Source organism: Lichenostomus cassidix, unplaced genomic scaffold (genome assembly GCF_008360975.1).
Source record: "Lichenostomus cassidix isolate B80296 unplaced genomic scaffold, HeHo_3.0 HiC_scaffold_44, whole genome shotgun sequence".
NCBI classification, from domain to species: Eukaryota; Metazoa; Chordata; class Aves; order Passeriformes; family Meliphagidae; genus Lichenostomus; species Lichenostomus cassidix.
The window spans coordinates 1,312,686-1,326,870 of record NW_028148053.1 but is presented as its reverse complement, the minus strand read 5'-3'; the positions used below and the strand labels follow the sequence as shown (position 1 = coordinate 1,326,870).

Here is a 14,185-nt window from a genome sequence, read left to right as displayed (position 1 = left end):
GCAACAGACGAACAATATTAAAAAGGCCCTTTGTGGGCAACAAGGTAAAGAGGAGACTCCAATGAAATGGCTGGGATAGTTACGAAGGATATCCTTTCAGTTATATTCACTAATTGATCTGGACAGTGTAGAGGGCCAAACATTATTGAAGGTTTATTTTGTCACTCATGCATGGCCAGATATTTGTAAAAAGTTAGAAAAGTTGGAAGGCTGGCAAGAGAGAGAGCTAGATGGTTTGTTGCAAGAAGCACAAAAGGCCTTTGGGAGGAGAGATAAGGAAAAAATGCAAGCAAAAGCAAAAATGATGGTGGCAGCAGTGAGGGAAGGGAATAAACCACAGGAGCACACTGCTGATACAAAAAGAAAAGGAGGGAACCCAACGGTGAGACAGTGGAGCCAAGATAGACCAGTACGGAGAAACTGCTTTTATTGTGGTCAAGGTCATAACCAGAAAAATTGTGAACAACAACATAAGGACCAAAGGACATTCAAGGAAATTCAGGTGGAAACACCTGAAGATTAGGGGTGGCAGGGGCTCTATCTCCTGGGCATGAGTACCACATGGAGCCCTTGAAAAATTTACAAGTTGGTCCCCAGGAGGAAAATGATGAGGTTTTGGTTGATACTGGGGCGGAAAGAACTTGTATTGGTAGGGTACCTAGGGAGTGTGTTATTAGTGAAAAGGCTATGAATGTTGTGGGGGCAAAAGGAGAGTATTTCCAGGCATGACTTACTGAGAATGTAATCATAAAAGGGAATGCTCGACTAGAAAGAGGTGATATTGTTTTTATGCCCAAGGCAGGCAGTAATTTATTAGGCAGAGATTTTCAAGTTCAACTGGAAGTAGGAGTTCTTCTAACACAGGGGAGAATGGTGGTACAAATGTTATATTTAAGACAGCAAGATGAGCAGGAGATCGATGTAATAGTGTGGACCAAGAGTGGTAACGGGGGAAGGCTGAATATTACCCCAATAAAAATCACCATCACTCACGAGAATCCACCTGTTAAAGTACGCCAGTACCCCATATCATTGGAAGAGAGGAAAGGGCTGCAACCCGTTGTAGAGGAACTAATAAAGGATGAGATTTTGGAACCCTGCATGTCCCCGCACAATATCCCGGTGCTGCCAGTCAGAAAGCCAGATGGATCCTACAGGCTGGTGCAGGATCTGCGAGAGGTTAATAAGAGTTCAGATAAGATATCCACTGGTCCCAAATCCCTACACTTTGTTAAGTGAAGTACTAACGAGATGCGACGAGAGGGAAACTCACGGCACTCTCAATATGAGATATAAAGTAAGCTCCCTTTTATTTCACCAAACGAGAGACTTATATACTGTTACAGAAGTTTCTATTCATAGATACACACACACACCTGCAGCTGTTCTCACACATTCAGGGATCCTCCTGCTAACTCCCTTATTCTTTTCTCATAACACTCCTGACTCCTAATCTTTCTCATGGCATTCTTCCCACAGAACATTCTCAGGCAAACAAACCACTGCAGCTTGTTGGAATTTTACTGAGGCCTGGCAATACTGAAGCCTTGCTCAGCCCTGCTCAGTTAGCATGAGTTTTGCTGGAAAACTGCGTTTTCCAACAAAGTACCACCACAACACTGATGGTATAGTGTAGTTGACATCAAAGATGCTTTCTGGGCTTGTCCCCTAGCAGAAGAAAGTAGCAATATTTTTGCCTTTAGCTGTTTTCTTCTGGTGTTAGGGAAGACCCTAACACCAGAAGAAAACAGCAGTTGCAATGGACTCGGCTATGGCAGGGGTATACTGAATCCCCGATGTTATTTGGGCAAGCCTTAGAAGGGTTGTTACAATCATTTGTTATCTTAGAAGGGACCCAGATAACTCAATATGCTGACGGCTTATTAGTGTCAAGGGAGCAAGAAACATTGGTGAAACATCAATTTATTAAATTTCTTAGGTAAGATTGGGCTGCAGGTTTCAAAACATAAGCTGCAATTTGTAGAGCGGGAAGTAAAATATTTAGGGCATTTCATTGGACAGGGAAGTCGGCGCATAAGCTCTGAACGAATAGCAGGAATACTTTCCCTTCCACCCCCAAAAAGCAAGAGAGAGGTGAGACAACTATTAGGTTTGATTGGATATTGTAGAATCTGGCTGGATGAATACACTCAGACGGTAAAATTTCTTTATGAAAAACTAGGGGAAGAGGAACTGGTAAAATGGACTGAGCAAGATGATGAAAAATCGGAAAAACTGAAGTTTAAATTATCAACTGCACCTATTTTGAATCTACCATCAATAGAAAAGCCTTTTGATTTATATGTAAATGTTGACAAAGGGGTAGCGTATGGGGTGTTAACTCAAGACTGGGGGGGAATTTGGAAACCCTTCCTTTCTAAGTTACTGGACCCTGTTACCTGAGGTTGGCCCACCTGTGTACAAGCAGTGGCAGCCACAGCTGTGTTAATTGAGGAAAGCCAAAAACTAACATTCGGGGGAAAGCTGAAAGTGCACACTGTACATGCAGTGAGAAATATATTAAGCCAGAGAGCTGCTCAGTGGCTGATGGACCCCCCATATTAAAATATGAAACCATTCTAATCCACTCTGACCATTTATTCCTGGTCACCAATGGATGCAGCAATCCCACTCAATTTTTGTATGGACCCCCTCAACAAGAATTATTACATGACTGTTTAGAAGTAGTTGATCGGCAGACAAAAGTGAGGAAGGACCTAACAGACTGCTCTATTCCTGGAGGAGAAAAGATCTTTGTAGACAGATCTACTAGGTGTATAATGGGGAAACAATGTTCTGGATATGCCCTGATAGATGGCATCAAGTTAAAGGTAATTGAGAGAGGGAAGCTCCCATCAAATTGGTCGGCTCAATGTTGTGAGCTGTATGCATTAAAAAGGGGATTGGAAATATTAGCTAACAGCACTGGAACCTTATACACTGACTCTAGATATGCCTATGGAGTTGTCCATACCTTTGGAAAAATTTGGGAGGAGAGGGGACCATTAAACTCTAAAGGTAAAAGCTTAATACGGGAAGGGTTAATTTTAGAAATTTTAGAAGCTTTAAAGAAACCAAGAGAAATCGCAGTGGTATATGTAAAAGGTCATCAAGCAAGAATGTCATTGGAAGCAAGAGGGAATAGTCTGGCAGATAGGGAGGCAAAGGAGGCTGCAGAAGGAGTAGAAAAGGTAACGGTGGTCAGAAGGGATGAAGATGAACAGGAGGTCCCCATTTTTAATAAGGCTGAGGAAGAGGTGATAAGGTCATTGGAAGGGGATAAGGACCAGCAAGGCCAATGGAAACTTCCAGATGGAAGGCAGATGTTAAATAAGGCATTGACTCGAGAAATATTAGAAGGTTTACATCGAAGTACACATTGGGGCTCACAAGCCCTTTGTGATGAGTTTTTAAGGACTTTTGGATGTGTAGGGGTGCATGAATTGGCAACAAGGGTAACTGAAGGGTGTTTGGTGTGCCAAAAGGTTAATAGAAAAGTGATGAGAAAAAACATACATGGTGGTTTAGGGAGAGCCAGGAGACCTTTTCAACATGTTCAAATTGATTTTACTGAATTGCCTCAAATACAACAGTGGAAATATTTATTAGTGATTGTGGATCATCTTACACACTGGGTGGAGGCAGTACCAACTGTAAATGCAACAGCAAATGCAGTGAGTAAAATGTTATTAGAAGACATTTTCCCCAGGTATGGTATTATAAATAAAGTAGATTTGGACCGAGGAACCCACTTTACCTCCCAAATTTTACAGAAATTGGCTAAAAATCTCAGCATTGAATGGAAATTTCACACCCCTTGGCATCCACAAAGTTCTGGCTGGGTGGAAAGAATGAATCAAACCTTAAAAGTGACTGACAAAATTTAGTTGGAAACTAAAATGTCTTGGATTAAATGTCTGCCCTTGGCCTTACTAAGCATTCAAACTCAGCCAAGAGCTGATTTAGGGGTCTCGCCCTATGAGATGTTGTTTGGACTGCCCTTTATGATCAATAAATATGAAATGGCTCAATAATTGATCAATAAATATGAAATTTATGATCAATAAATAAGGTGGCTGCTCCGCCATCTTTCTCAGCTGGCGAACACAGGCGCTTGGCCCGGGTCATTAACTAGGGCTAGGGCTAGGCTTAGGCTTAGGGCTAGGGTTAGGGTTGAGAGATCTAAAGGGCCTGCAGCTGCAGGCACACTGCCACTGGAAAGAGCCTCCCAAGGTGTCGGGGGTTGAGAATTTCTTCCCATTCCTGTTACTAAGCAACAAATGGTCCGATGTTCGGAGCGATCAAGCCTTTTGTAATAGACAAAGGCTAGGTTTTTGGGCAGGGCAAGGTAAGGAAGAGCCGGCCCTGGGAACTCTCTCTCGTGGTTCGGACGCTGAGGGTAGAGGCTGCTGGCTCTTTGCTTTCCAGCTGCTACCCGAGGAAATCCAACTGTGCCCTGTTTTCTTTTCTCTCCTGGCTGGGTGAGCTTTGATTCAACTTTTCTTCCCACTGGGAAGGGCGCGTTTTCCCCGGGCTGCGTTTCCCCGCAGCTGCTGCCGGGAGAGTCCGGCTGCCTCTGCTGCCCTCCCCTGCCCTCCTCCGCAAGAGACCGCGGCGTCTGCTGTGACTGTAGAAATTCTCGCTGGCCGGCGAGAGAGAGCGCCCGCTCCTGCTGCCCTGCTCCCTCGCTGCCCTGAGCTGTTTTCCGCTGCCCTGCGTGTTTTTCTCAGCCCGTCCGCCATTGCAGTTGCCGGATGGTGACCTGACCCTGCGCCACAGCGCCACCTGCAGCCGCTCGGGAGTCATCGCACCTGCCCTGGCTGGCTGGGAGCTCAACAGCGCCCCTGCTGCTTGCAACCGTGATTACACCACACGGGAGAAGGCTCAGCAGCTCACGTTATCTGCGGTTTGGTTTTCTGGTTCTAGTTGTGGTTTGCTATTATTGTTATTGTTTGTTTATAGATACTAGTAAAGAACTGATACTCCTTTTTCCCATACCTTTGCCTGAAAGCCCTTGATTTACAAAATTAAATAATTCGGAGGGAGGAGGGGAAGAAAAATCACATCCTCTGCTCTAGGGGAAGGTTTAACCTCTCTTGGCAGACACCTGTCTTTCAAACCAAGACACAAGGCCATTGCGAGAAGGCCCTAACGTGGCTGCTCCGCCATCTTTCTCAGCCGGCGAACACATGCGCTTGGCCTGGGTAATTAACTAGGCCTAGGGTTAGGGTTAGGGCTAGGGTTAGGGTTGAGAGATCTAAAGGGCCTGCAGCTGCAGGCACACTGCTGCTGGAAAGAGCCTCCCAAGGCCATTGCGAGAAGGCCCTAACGTGGCTGCTCCGCCATCTTTCTCAGCTGGCGAACACAGGCGCTCGGCCCGGGTAATGAACTAGTAACAGGAATGTGAAGAAATTCTAAATGTACTCAACCCCCGACACCCAGTTGCTCCCAATATGTCCCCAGTTTTCTCCCAACATGGGCCCAGTAACCCCCAGTCAGGTTGTGCAAATGCCCCTCGGGGAAACATCAGGGTGTCCCTGGGAAGTGTTTTTGGGGGGTCCCAGTGATGCCTAAAATGCTGGTAAAAATTGAGACGCAGACACCGCAGCATAGGAAAAAGGGTATTACCTCGGTTTAATAGGATCCAAAGTGCACCTTCATCAAATGTGGTACCACGACGAAAAAAAGAGTGGGCCAGTACCACGCGTATACCATTTATAGACCTCACCAATTAGCATACCTATTTAGAATTCCCCAATAAGAAACCTAACAAATGAAGTAATTACCCCCTTATTCTAATCACTTCCCCCCGAAAAGGCTATAACTTAGTTTACAAAAACATTTTCCAGGGATGAGGCTCTGTTCAAGGTTGGTGCCTCATGTTCTTGAGATTGTGGGGATGTTTCATCTTCTCCAAAGAATTCTGATCCAGGCTATAGTACAAGTTATAAACATGTAGGGCTAAGATACAGGGAGTAAAAGTACAGGAATAGTAAAGGATATAAAGTATATAAAAAGGGTGTAAAAGTATAATGAAAAAGGACAAAAAACCCATCAGGCATAACCAGTGGCAGTGCCGGCAGAGACCCAGCAAGGGGTGGGGGGATGCGCATCCCCGCCACGGTGGGGGTTGGGCTCTGCCTGGGGCCACATGGAGCACACATGGGACAGGTGGGATATGGGGGACACTGGTTTTGGGTGGCCCTGGGAGAGCCATGGGAGGGGAGTGCAGAGAGGGGTGATAGCAGAGCTGGGGGACTCCCGGAAGCCTGGAGGGGGGACCAGTGGGACCCTGAAACAGGGACCCACAGAGGAGGAACCCCCAGGAGCCCCGGCAGCCTGCAGAGAGAGAGAGACAGGGGAGAGATGATCCCTGCCACCCCCAAAGACCCTTGGTATATTGGTTTGAAAACAAACCAGTGGGAGATCACAAGTCAAGATTGAAATTAAAAATAAGTGCAATAATACAAGGAAAAGCACTGACAAAGTCAGATACAACCTAAAACCCTGTTAGGGTGGTAGTAGCAGTCCGACTGAAGTAGTCCAGTTGAAGCGGTGATCCTGTGAAGGTCTAGTCTCCAGTTGAAGATCCAGTGGTAGCTCTTGTCCTCTGGGAACCCAGTAGACAGGGCTAGCTCAGGCAGTTCCAAGGCCAGGTTATATCCAGGTGGGAACACCTGGCTCCTCCCTCCTGGGCAGAGCATCTCACAATGGGATGAGATAAGTCCATGAGTCACACGGTGGGTCCCTGATGGCCCATTGCCTGTAATCCGGAGTGGGTCATTAGCAGCTGATAGCAGCTAACAGCCCACAGCTGGTGGTAATAGAATACTTAACTACATCTACATTGCAACCTAGGACACCTGGCTTCCCTAAGCAGAACCCCAGAGAGAGGAGACCCCCAGAACCCCAAAGCGGCTAAGTCTGATAGGGAGAACTCCTGGGACCCTTGTCAGTCTGTGGAGGGTGGGGATGCTGGGGAGGCCGGACCCCTAATACACATGGCACCCCTGCAACCTTTACAGGGGGGAACCCCAGAGTGAAGAGGCCAGAGAGGGGAAACTCTTGGGAGAGTATTTTTTGGGGCTCAATATTGGTAGTCTGGAGGTTTTTATGAACCCCAGTTTTGCGGTGACTTGTAGATATGGAATTAGACAGGGTGACCTTCAAAAGCAATGTAGTCACCCCTTGTTTTCCTCCCAAACCAGTATTTCCCATTCTCAGACCTTGGCTGGATGGAGCAGGAGGCTGTGAGGAAGAGGAAGATGCCCCAGGACCCCCAGGCAGGTGAGGAGGAAGTCACTGCTCTTTTCCTCCTCTCTTCTGCTCCATCTCCCAGCCCAGCATCGCCCCTGGCTGCAGGACAACCCTGCTGCTGATGCTGTCCTGCTGGGGATGGACTGGGAGGATCTCCTTCCCCTTCCCTCTGGCACAGAGGCAAATCCCAAATCCTCTCCTTGTCCTTCCTTCCCCAGGCAATGAGCTGAGGATGGAGTCCACGGAGGACAAATCCTTGCAGCAGAACTTTGTGGAAGAGGCCATTTTGAGCAGCTGCATGACACAGGAATTGAACAGGGAGGAAAAGCCCTTTAGATGCTGCACAAGGAGGGGCTGCAAGCCCAGTCCAGGGTGCTCTGAGGAGGAAAGACCCACCCTGTGCCAGGAAGGCAATCAGAGCTTTAGCTGGAGTTTGGAACTGGAGGTTCCTGAGTGGCTTCATGATGGGGAGAAGCCCTACAAGTGTGGGGAATGTGGGAAGAGCTTCAGCAAGAGCTCCAACCTGATCCGCCACCAGAAGATCCACACTGGGGAGAGGCTTGAATAAAGACTTTAGTAGTAGTCATGCTAAGGCTTGGAGGGATCAGTAGGCCTGAGTGTAAACAGTGTTGTGTAGCGAAGTTGCCAGTAGCGATCAAAAGGATCAATAGAGCATACTGAGGAGGGCAGAAAGACTTATCTAAGGAATGTAGCTATAGAACAGTTTGTTTATTTAAGTAATCTGCTAAGTGAAGTGTGTGACTTATCTAATAGGGTGTAGTAGATTAATGATGATAAAGAATGTTCAGTTAACGAAAAACAAAGTCACAATGTAATCATAAATCAGGTAGATGTGTCTAGAAATCAAATTTGTTGAGATGAAGCAATTTGGAAAGAAAACATATATATACTCAGTGATTTTGTAACAGGTTGGGGCTCTGACTTTGGACATTTGTCCTCAGGTCCCCAGGGCCCTCAATAAAGCACCACATAAAATAACTTCGGTTGTTTTGTGTTTCCTCGGTTCGGGCAACACTACGAGTGTCCTGACTGCAGGAAGAGGTTTCAGACCAGCTCCCATCTCCTCAGACATCAGCGGATTCACACAGAGGAGAGGCCCTTCCACTGCCCTGACTACAGGAAGGGCTTCAACCACAACTCCACCCTCATCATCCACCAGCGCATCCACACCGGAGAGAGACCCTATGAGTGTGGGGAATGTGAGAAGAGCTTCAGCCAAAGCTCCCAGCTGATCAAGCACCAGAGGATCCACACAGGGGAGAGGCCCTACGAGTGTTCTGAGTGTGGGAAGATGTCACTGTTGAGCCGCTAGCAGAGAAGAAACCTGGATTCTCAGCGTGGCATAGAAAAGAGAGCTTTATTATTTTGAATCCAAACTATATAGACTTTTCAGAGGTCACCCAGATTGGTCAGTCAGAAACCTCCCCCTAGGCCTGATTGGCCAGGCCTGAACTGTACAAATCTGGAGACACTGTTCTAACAACATCCAAACTTTATCTTTGTTTATAAAACATAGAAGAAAGTTCTCATGGGAAAGACCCATGCTAGCCACAGGAAGAGGTTTCAGACCAGCTCAGAACTCCTCTAGCGTCAATGGATTCACACACAGGAGAGGCCCTTCCGCTGCCCTGACTGCAGGAAAGGCTTCAAGCAACTCCAACCTCATCAGGCACCAGCGCATCCATACCGGGGAGAGGCCCTATGAGTGTCCCAAGTGTGGGAAGAGCTTCACCCAGAGCTCTAACTTGACCAAACACCAACAGACACACCAGTAAGGGAAGCCCTGCGAGTGCCCTGAGTGGGGGTAAAGCTTCGTGCACTGCTCTGTATTCATCCCCCATTGGAGGACCCACACTGGGAAGAGCCCTGGTGACTCACACTCCCAGTGACCCAGTGTTGTGGTTTGACCCTGGCCAAATGCCAGGCACCTACGAAATCTGCTTTCTCTTCTCTCCCCTGCTGCAGCTATGCAGAGAAGAGGGAAAAAAAAAACCCCTAACACACACAAACACGCCTCGTGAGTCGAGGTAATGAACCGGGCAGGATGCAGTGAAGGGCAAAACAAGCTGAGAACTTAAAGTTGCAAAGTGATTTATTGGTAACCTAACCCTAAACAGAGTCATAGGAGGCAAATGAGAAGTAATAATAAGCTCTTAAGACACTGTTTCTCTGGCCACCCCCCCACCTCCTTCCCACCAATAGCACAGGGGGTTGTGGGGGGCAGAGTTTGGGGTTTTTTTGGTCAGTCCATGACCAAAATTTCTTCCGCTGTTCAGGGAGAGGAGTCCTCTACTTAGCCATGGGTGCCTCCCACTGGAGACAGTCCTCTGTGAACTTTGCTGTGGGTCCAATCTCACAAGCAGAAGCCTGCCCAAATTCCGCTGCAACATGAGTTCTTGTCTACAGGATTCAGACCTTTGAGCCCAGGCCAGGCTGTTTCTATCTCAGGAACAAGGCCTTTCCCTCCACTGGGACTCCCACTGGATCACAGCTTCCTCCAGGCATCCACCTCCTCCTCTGGCTTGAGCACCTCCCCACGGGCTGTGGGTGGATCTCTGCACCTGTCGTGGACCCCATGGGCAGCAGGGGGACAACCTGCTTCACCATGGTCCTCACCATGGCCAGTGGAGGATTTTCAGCTCCAGCGCCTAGAACACCTCCTCCCCCACCTTCTCCACTGACCTTGGTGTCTCCATGTTGTTTTCCCTCACATATTCTCACCTCCTCCTCATCCTCTGTCTAAAAAGAAGTGCTTGCGCACATTGTTTTGATTTCTTCTTAAATATGATATCACAGAGGTGTAACCAACATCATCTCTAATTGGCCCAGACTTGGCCAGCAGCATGTCCATCACCTTCAGAGCCATCAGAGACTGACTCTGCTGGACATGGTGAAAACTTCTAGAACATCACACAGGACACAGGAGCCATCTCTGTGCCCCTCCCCACCCACTAGCAAAAACTGGGCTAAGGAAAACCAACTCATGAACACAGGGGTGAATTTTCTCCCAACCCTTCAGCCACTTCTTCAGACCTACCAGAACAGCTTTTGAAGGGTTTCAATTTCCCCTAGATGCTAAAGATAGCTTGCTGATATTCTGGGCTAAGCAAAAGTAACATACTCAGGTTGGGAAGACAGCTGGCTGGTGGCTTCCACATCCTCCTGATTCCCTGTAGCCACCTGGACAAACACACGGGCAGGAACATCCATCGGGACTCAGATTGACATCTGAAATTCATTGGGAAGAGCTGATTTATTAATGTTACACCCTAAAAAATGTCTCCTGCCGCGTTCTTGTTTCTTCTGGTGGCATCAAGCAATCCTGGGTGATCTTGGAAGGTGTTTTCCAACCTAAATAATTTCCTTCTTCACCTTGTCAGAAAAACCAAAACTGAGGTAAAATAAAGGAAATTACACAAAGAGATCTAAAGCTGCACCATTTTACAGTGGATTTGTGGGTGAATTTCAGGTTCAGGGGGATATTCATGAGGATTTCGATGATCCGGGGCTGCCCAGGCTGGGGGACAGGACAACAGTCTCATAGTTGTGCCAACAGAATGTGTCCACTTGAGCCCATCTGTTCTCCAGGAATTCCGGTTTTCTGTCCCCGTGCCTGGCCTGGATCTCCCCATTTGGGCTGTGCCCCTCAAAGTGCCCAAATCTCTGCTGAAGTGCCCAAGCTGCTCCCAGCTGTGGATGTTCCTGGCCACCAACCTCTCCTGGTCAGTGTCATGGGGGCCTGGAAGGGGGTTTAGGGAATCCTGGGGTGATTGGGAGGGGCTTTTGTGGCTCCTGGGGGCACTTGTGGTGCTTGGAAGGGGCTTGATGGGATCTGTGAGGGAGTTTTGGGGTCCTGGCTGGGCTGTGTGGCTTGGAGAGAATTTGGGTGGGTCTTGGAGAAGATGGAAAGGGTTATGGTGTCTCTTAGGGCCATTGATATTGCAGGGAGTGGTTTGGGAGGGTCCTAGGAGGAGCTGTGGGGTGGTTTGAGGGGCCTGGGAGTGGCTGTGGGGTTGGCTGTGGGGTGGTTTGAGGGCATTGTGATCCCCCCAGACCCTCAAAGCAGCCACCAGACGCTGCCCTCCATGATGCTGCCAGGGTTCAGGGGCTCCATGTTGGGGTTCCTCCTCCTGGTGCTGCAGGAGAAGGTGAGGGGCGTCCCCAGCAGCTATGTGTGTCCCCCCAAGAGCATGCGCAACCCCCTATCCCAGTATCACCCCCTTTTCCCTCCCCACAGGGCTCTTGACCCAACTCCTGCTCCCCCCAGGAGGGAATTTGGGGAGGGGGCACAGGGTGTGCAGCCCCTGCTGGGGGATGACCCTGAGCCAGCGCCCTTTGTTTAGCACCAACCTGGGCTTGGCGCCACAGGAGGAGGAGAGCTGATGTGTCTGCTGGGGACACCTGAGCCTTCAGGGAACTCCTGTTTTCTTCAAGGAGTTGCTTTTTTTTTAGTATGTAAATACTGAATGTGTTCTAATACACAGACTCCCAGGATTTTTCTTTCGGTGCCCAGTGTCTGCAGGGCTTAGGGGAAGAGGGGAAAAAGGGTGCTTGTGCTCAGCAGGTTGCCTGGGCATGCAGTGTGGAAGGGAAAGTTGCCAGAAGCCCCTTGGCCTTTGGTGGTTCTGCTGAAGCCTTAACGCTTGCGCCAGAGCGAGTGAGCAGAGGCCAGAGCTGCGGAGATCCCTGCGAGACTGTGCCTGGAGATGGCCACAAGCCCTCTGCCAGCCAGGAAGCGCCATCTGTGTCCTGCCCATGTGCTGCCAGTTGGATTGCTGAGGGCTCCAAGGTGCCTCTTGCTGCGGCTCCTCTGGAGCTCCAGCTGGGCTGTGCTGCTGCCGGGCAGGTTGGCCGGGCTGGGGCAGACCCTGAGGGGAGGGGGTGCTGGGAGGCCGTGCAGGGATGAGGTGCTGCACAGGCCCTGAACGGGACAAGGCAGTGGGAAGGCACAAAGGGAGATGTGTCAGGGGAGGCTGGCAGGAGGCTACAAGGGGACAGGAGGCCCATGCGGGGCTGGGGTGCTGGGAAGCCCTGAGGAATTGGGTGTCAAGAGGCCCTAAGCAGCCCCCCGGCAGCTGCCTTGTTCCTGACAGCCCAGCCAGCTGCTCTGGCGTTTCCCCGAGGCACCTGCCATGCCTGTGGCTGAAGGCCTCGAGGCTGAGCCTCAGCAGGAGGGAGGGAGGGAGGGAGGGAGGCTGGGGACACTGCTTAGGTGCCCAGGCTGGGCTGGCTGGAGACAAGGAGGGCAAGGGGGCCCTGCCGGGGCACGGCCACTGGGTGCTGCCAACAAGGGGCAGTGGGCAGAGGCAGGACTGGCGGCCAGCCTGGACCTCCGTGGCTGCCCAGGCCATGGTGTTGCGGCTGAGGCCCCCCTGACAAAGAGCTCTGGCACCACAGAGCCGCTGCCACCATGGAGAGGGCAGCGCTGTGTCCTCGGGCAGGCATATGGAGTTGGTGCTGCCAAAACAGCTCTGGATGCCGCAGAAACAGCACCAGAGTGTGCGCAGGAACAGCAGGAGGCAGAACACCGGGACCTGCTCGACAAGGCATTCGCACCAGCCGGGATGCCAAACGGGGGATATCATGGGCACAGTGGCACGTGGTTTCAGCAGAATTGGCCACAATGGCTTTCTCTTGACTTGCCAGCCTCACAGCAGCTTGGCAGCTTCTGCTGCAGCCTTGGTGCCATTGTGACACAGAGACCCTGATGGGACACGAGCCCTGGGCTGCAGCTGCCATCCCTCTCCTCTGTGCAGGCACCTTAAAGATGACACAGGCATGAGCTTGAAACAAAATCCTGGACTTTGTTGGAACAAAGGAAGAAGAAGCAGGTGGTGAAGAAAAGCAGGCAGGTGTGGCAAAGGTTCAGGGCTGGAGGGAAGCACTTTGATGGCTGCTGAGGAGATGGCCTACTTCATAGGCACAGGTTTTGCTGCTAGATGATCCTGCTTTGCTCTTGCAGTGCACGGCCCTGCATTTTTCCTGCATCAAGTCTTGTGGACTTGTGGCAACAAGTCTGTCCCGTGTCCATCTGACAGCAGAAAAGGGCAGGACACGTCTGCTTCCAGCGCTTCCCTGGGCTGCTCCTTCAGGATGCTGGCACCATCATCAGAGACACACAACAGCTTCTCCTCCCAGAATTATCCCTACCGCCTTCACTTCCCCAGGTGACTCCCTTACATTCTCTGGTGAACCTCCCTATTTGTGCTGTCCATTGCCCTGCTCAACAGGCACCCAGCTGTGTTTGGACAGGAGCTGCCACAGCCAGACATGCAGCATGTGAAGCACTGAATACCAGAGGCTAGGCTGATTCCTTCTTTCCCCGAGTGCAAGAAAGACAGGAAAGCCCAAGGAAACTTCACAGTGTCTCTGTGGAATCTCTCTGTCCTGTGAACCTCAGCAGCTGATGGTGTTCTTGTGCTACTGCTAATCCCTTCCAGGAAAAAGAATCATTCCAGGAAGGCACAACATCATCTCGCAGATACCAAGCATTGCCACCAGTTGCTGCAGGTGCTCCTGCAAACAGCCACTTGTAGGAAGGAGCACAGACACCAATGCCTGTTGGCTTTGGCTGTCCCCTGGCAGAGAAGCCCCCAGGGGCACACGTCTCTGGGGCAGCAGATGGGCACTGGTGCTGCCAGGGCTCAGGGGGTGGCAGGTCTGCTTCAGCAGGGACTCTGCAGCACCTGATTTCAGTGCTCCCCAGGCCCCAGGGGTCAGAGCAGCAGTTGTTCCCACATGTTCCTTGGCCCACATGTTCCTTGTGTGTGTCACACCCCTGTGTTTAGGATGGCCAGCAGCTGGGACTTGTCCCAAGCAGGCCGTGCCAGCTTCTGGGCAAGGCCCTGTGCCCTTCCCGCTGCAGCTGCGTCGGCAGCCGTGGGGGCTCCTTCTGCTGCCCTGAGCC

At 50.3% G+C, this 14,185-nt stretch overlaps 1 protein-coding gene across 1 annotated transcript in view; it reads left to right on the top strand.

Annotated features, from left to right (window-relative positions):
• The window catches only part of LOC146420228 (uncharacterized), an 18,351-nt gene extending 6,827 nt beyond the window's left edge, over positions 1 to 11,524 (top strand). Inside the window, exons 5-6 of the mRNA XM_085048548.1 lie at positions 11,332 to 11,426; positions 11,516 to 11,524. Of these exons, the coding sequence (XP_084904674.1) occupies positions 11,332 to 11,426; positions 11,516 to 11,524 (104 nt within the window). The remainder of the gene's footprint in view (positions 1 to 11,331; positions 11,427 to 11,515) is intronic.
• The last annotated feature ends 2,661 nt before the right edge of the window (positions 11,525 to 14,185 follow it).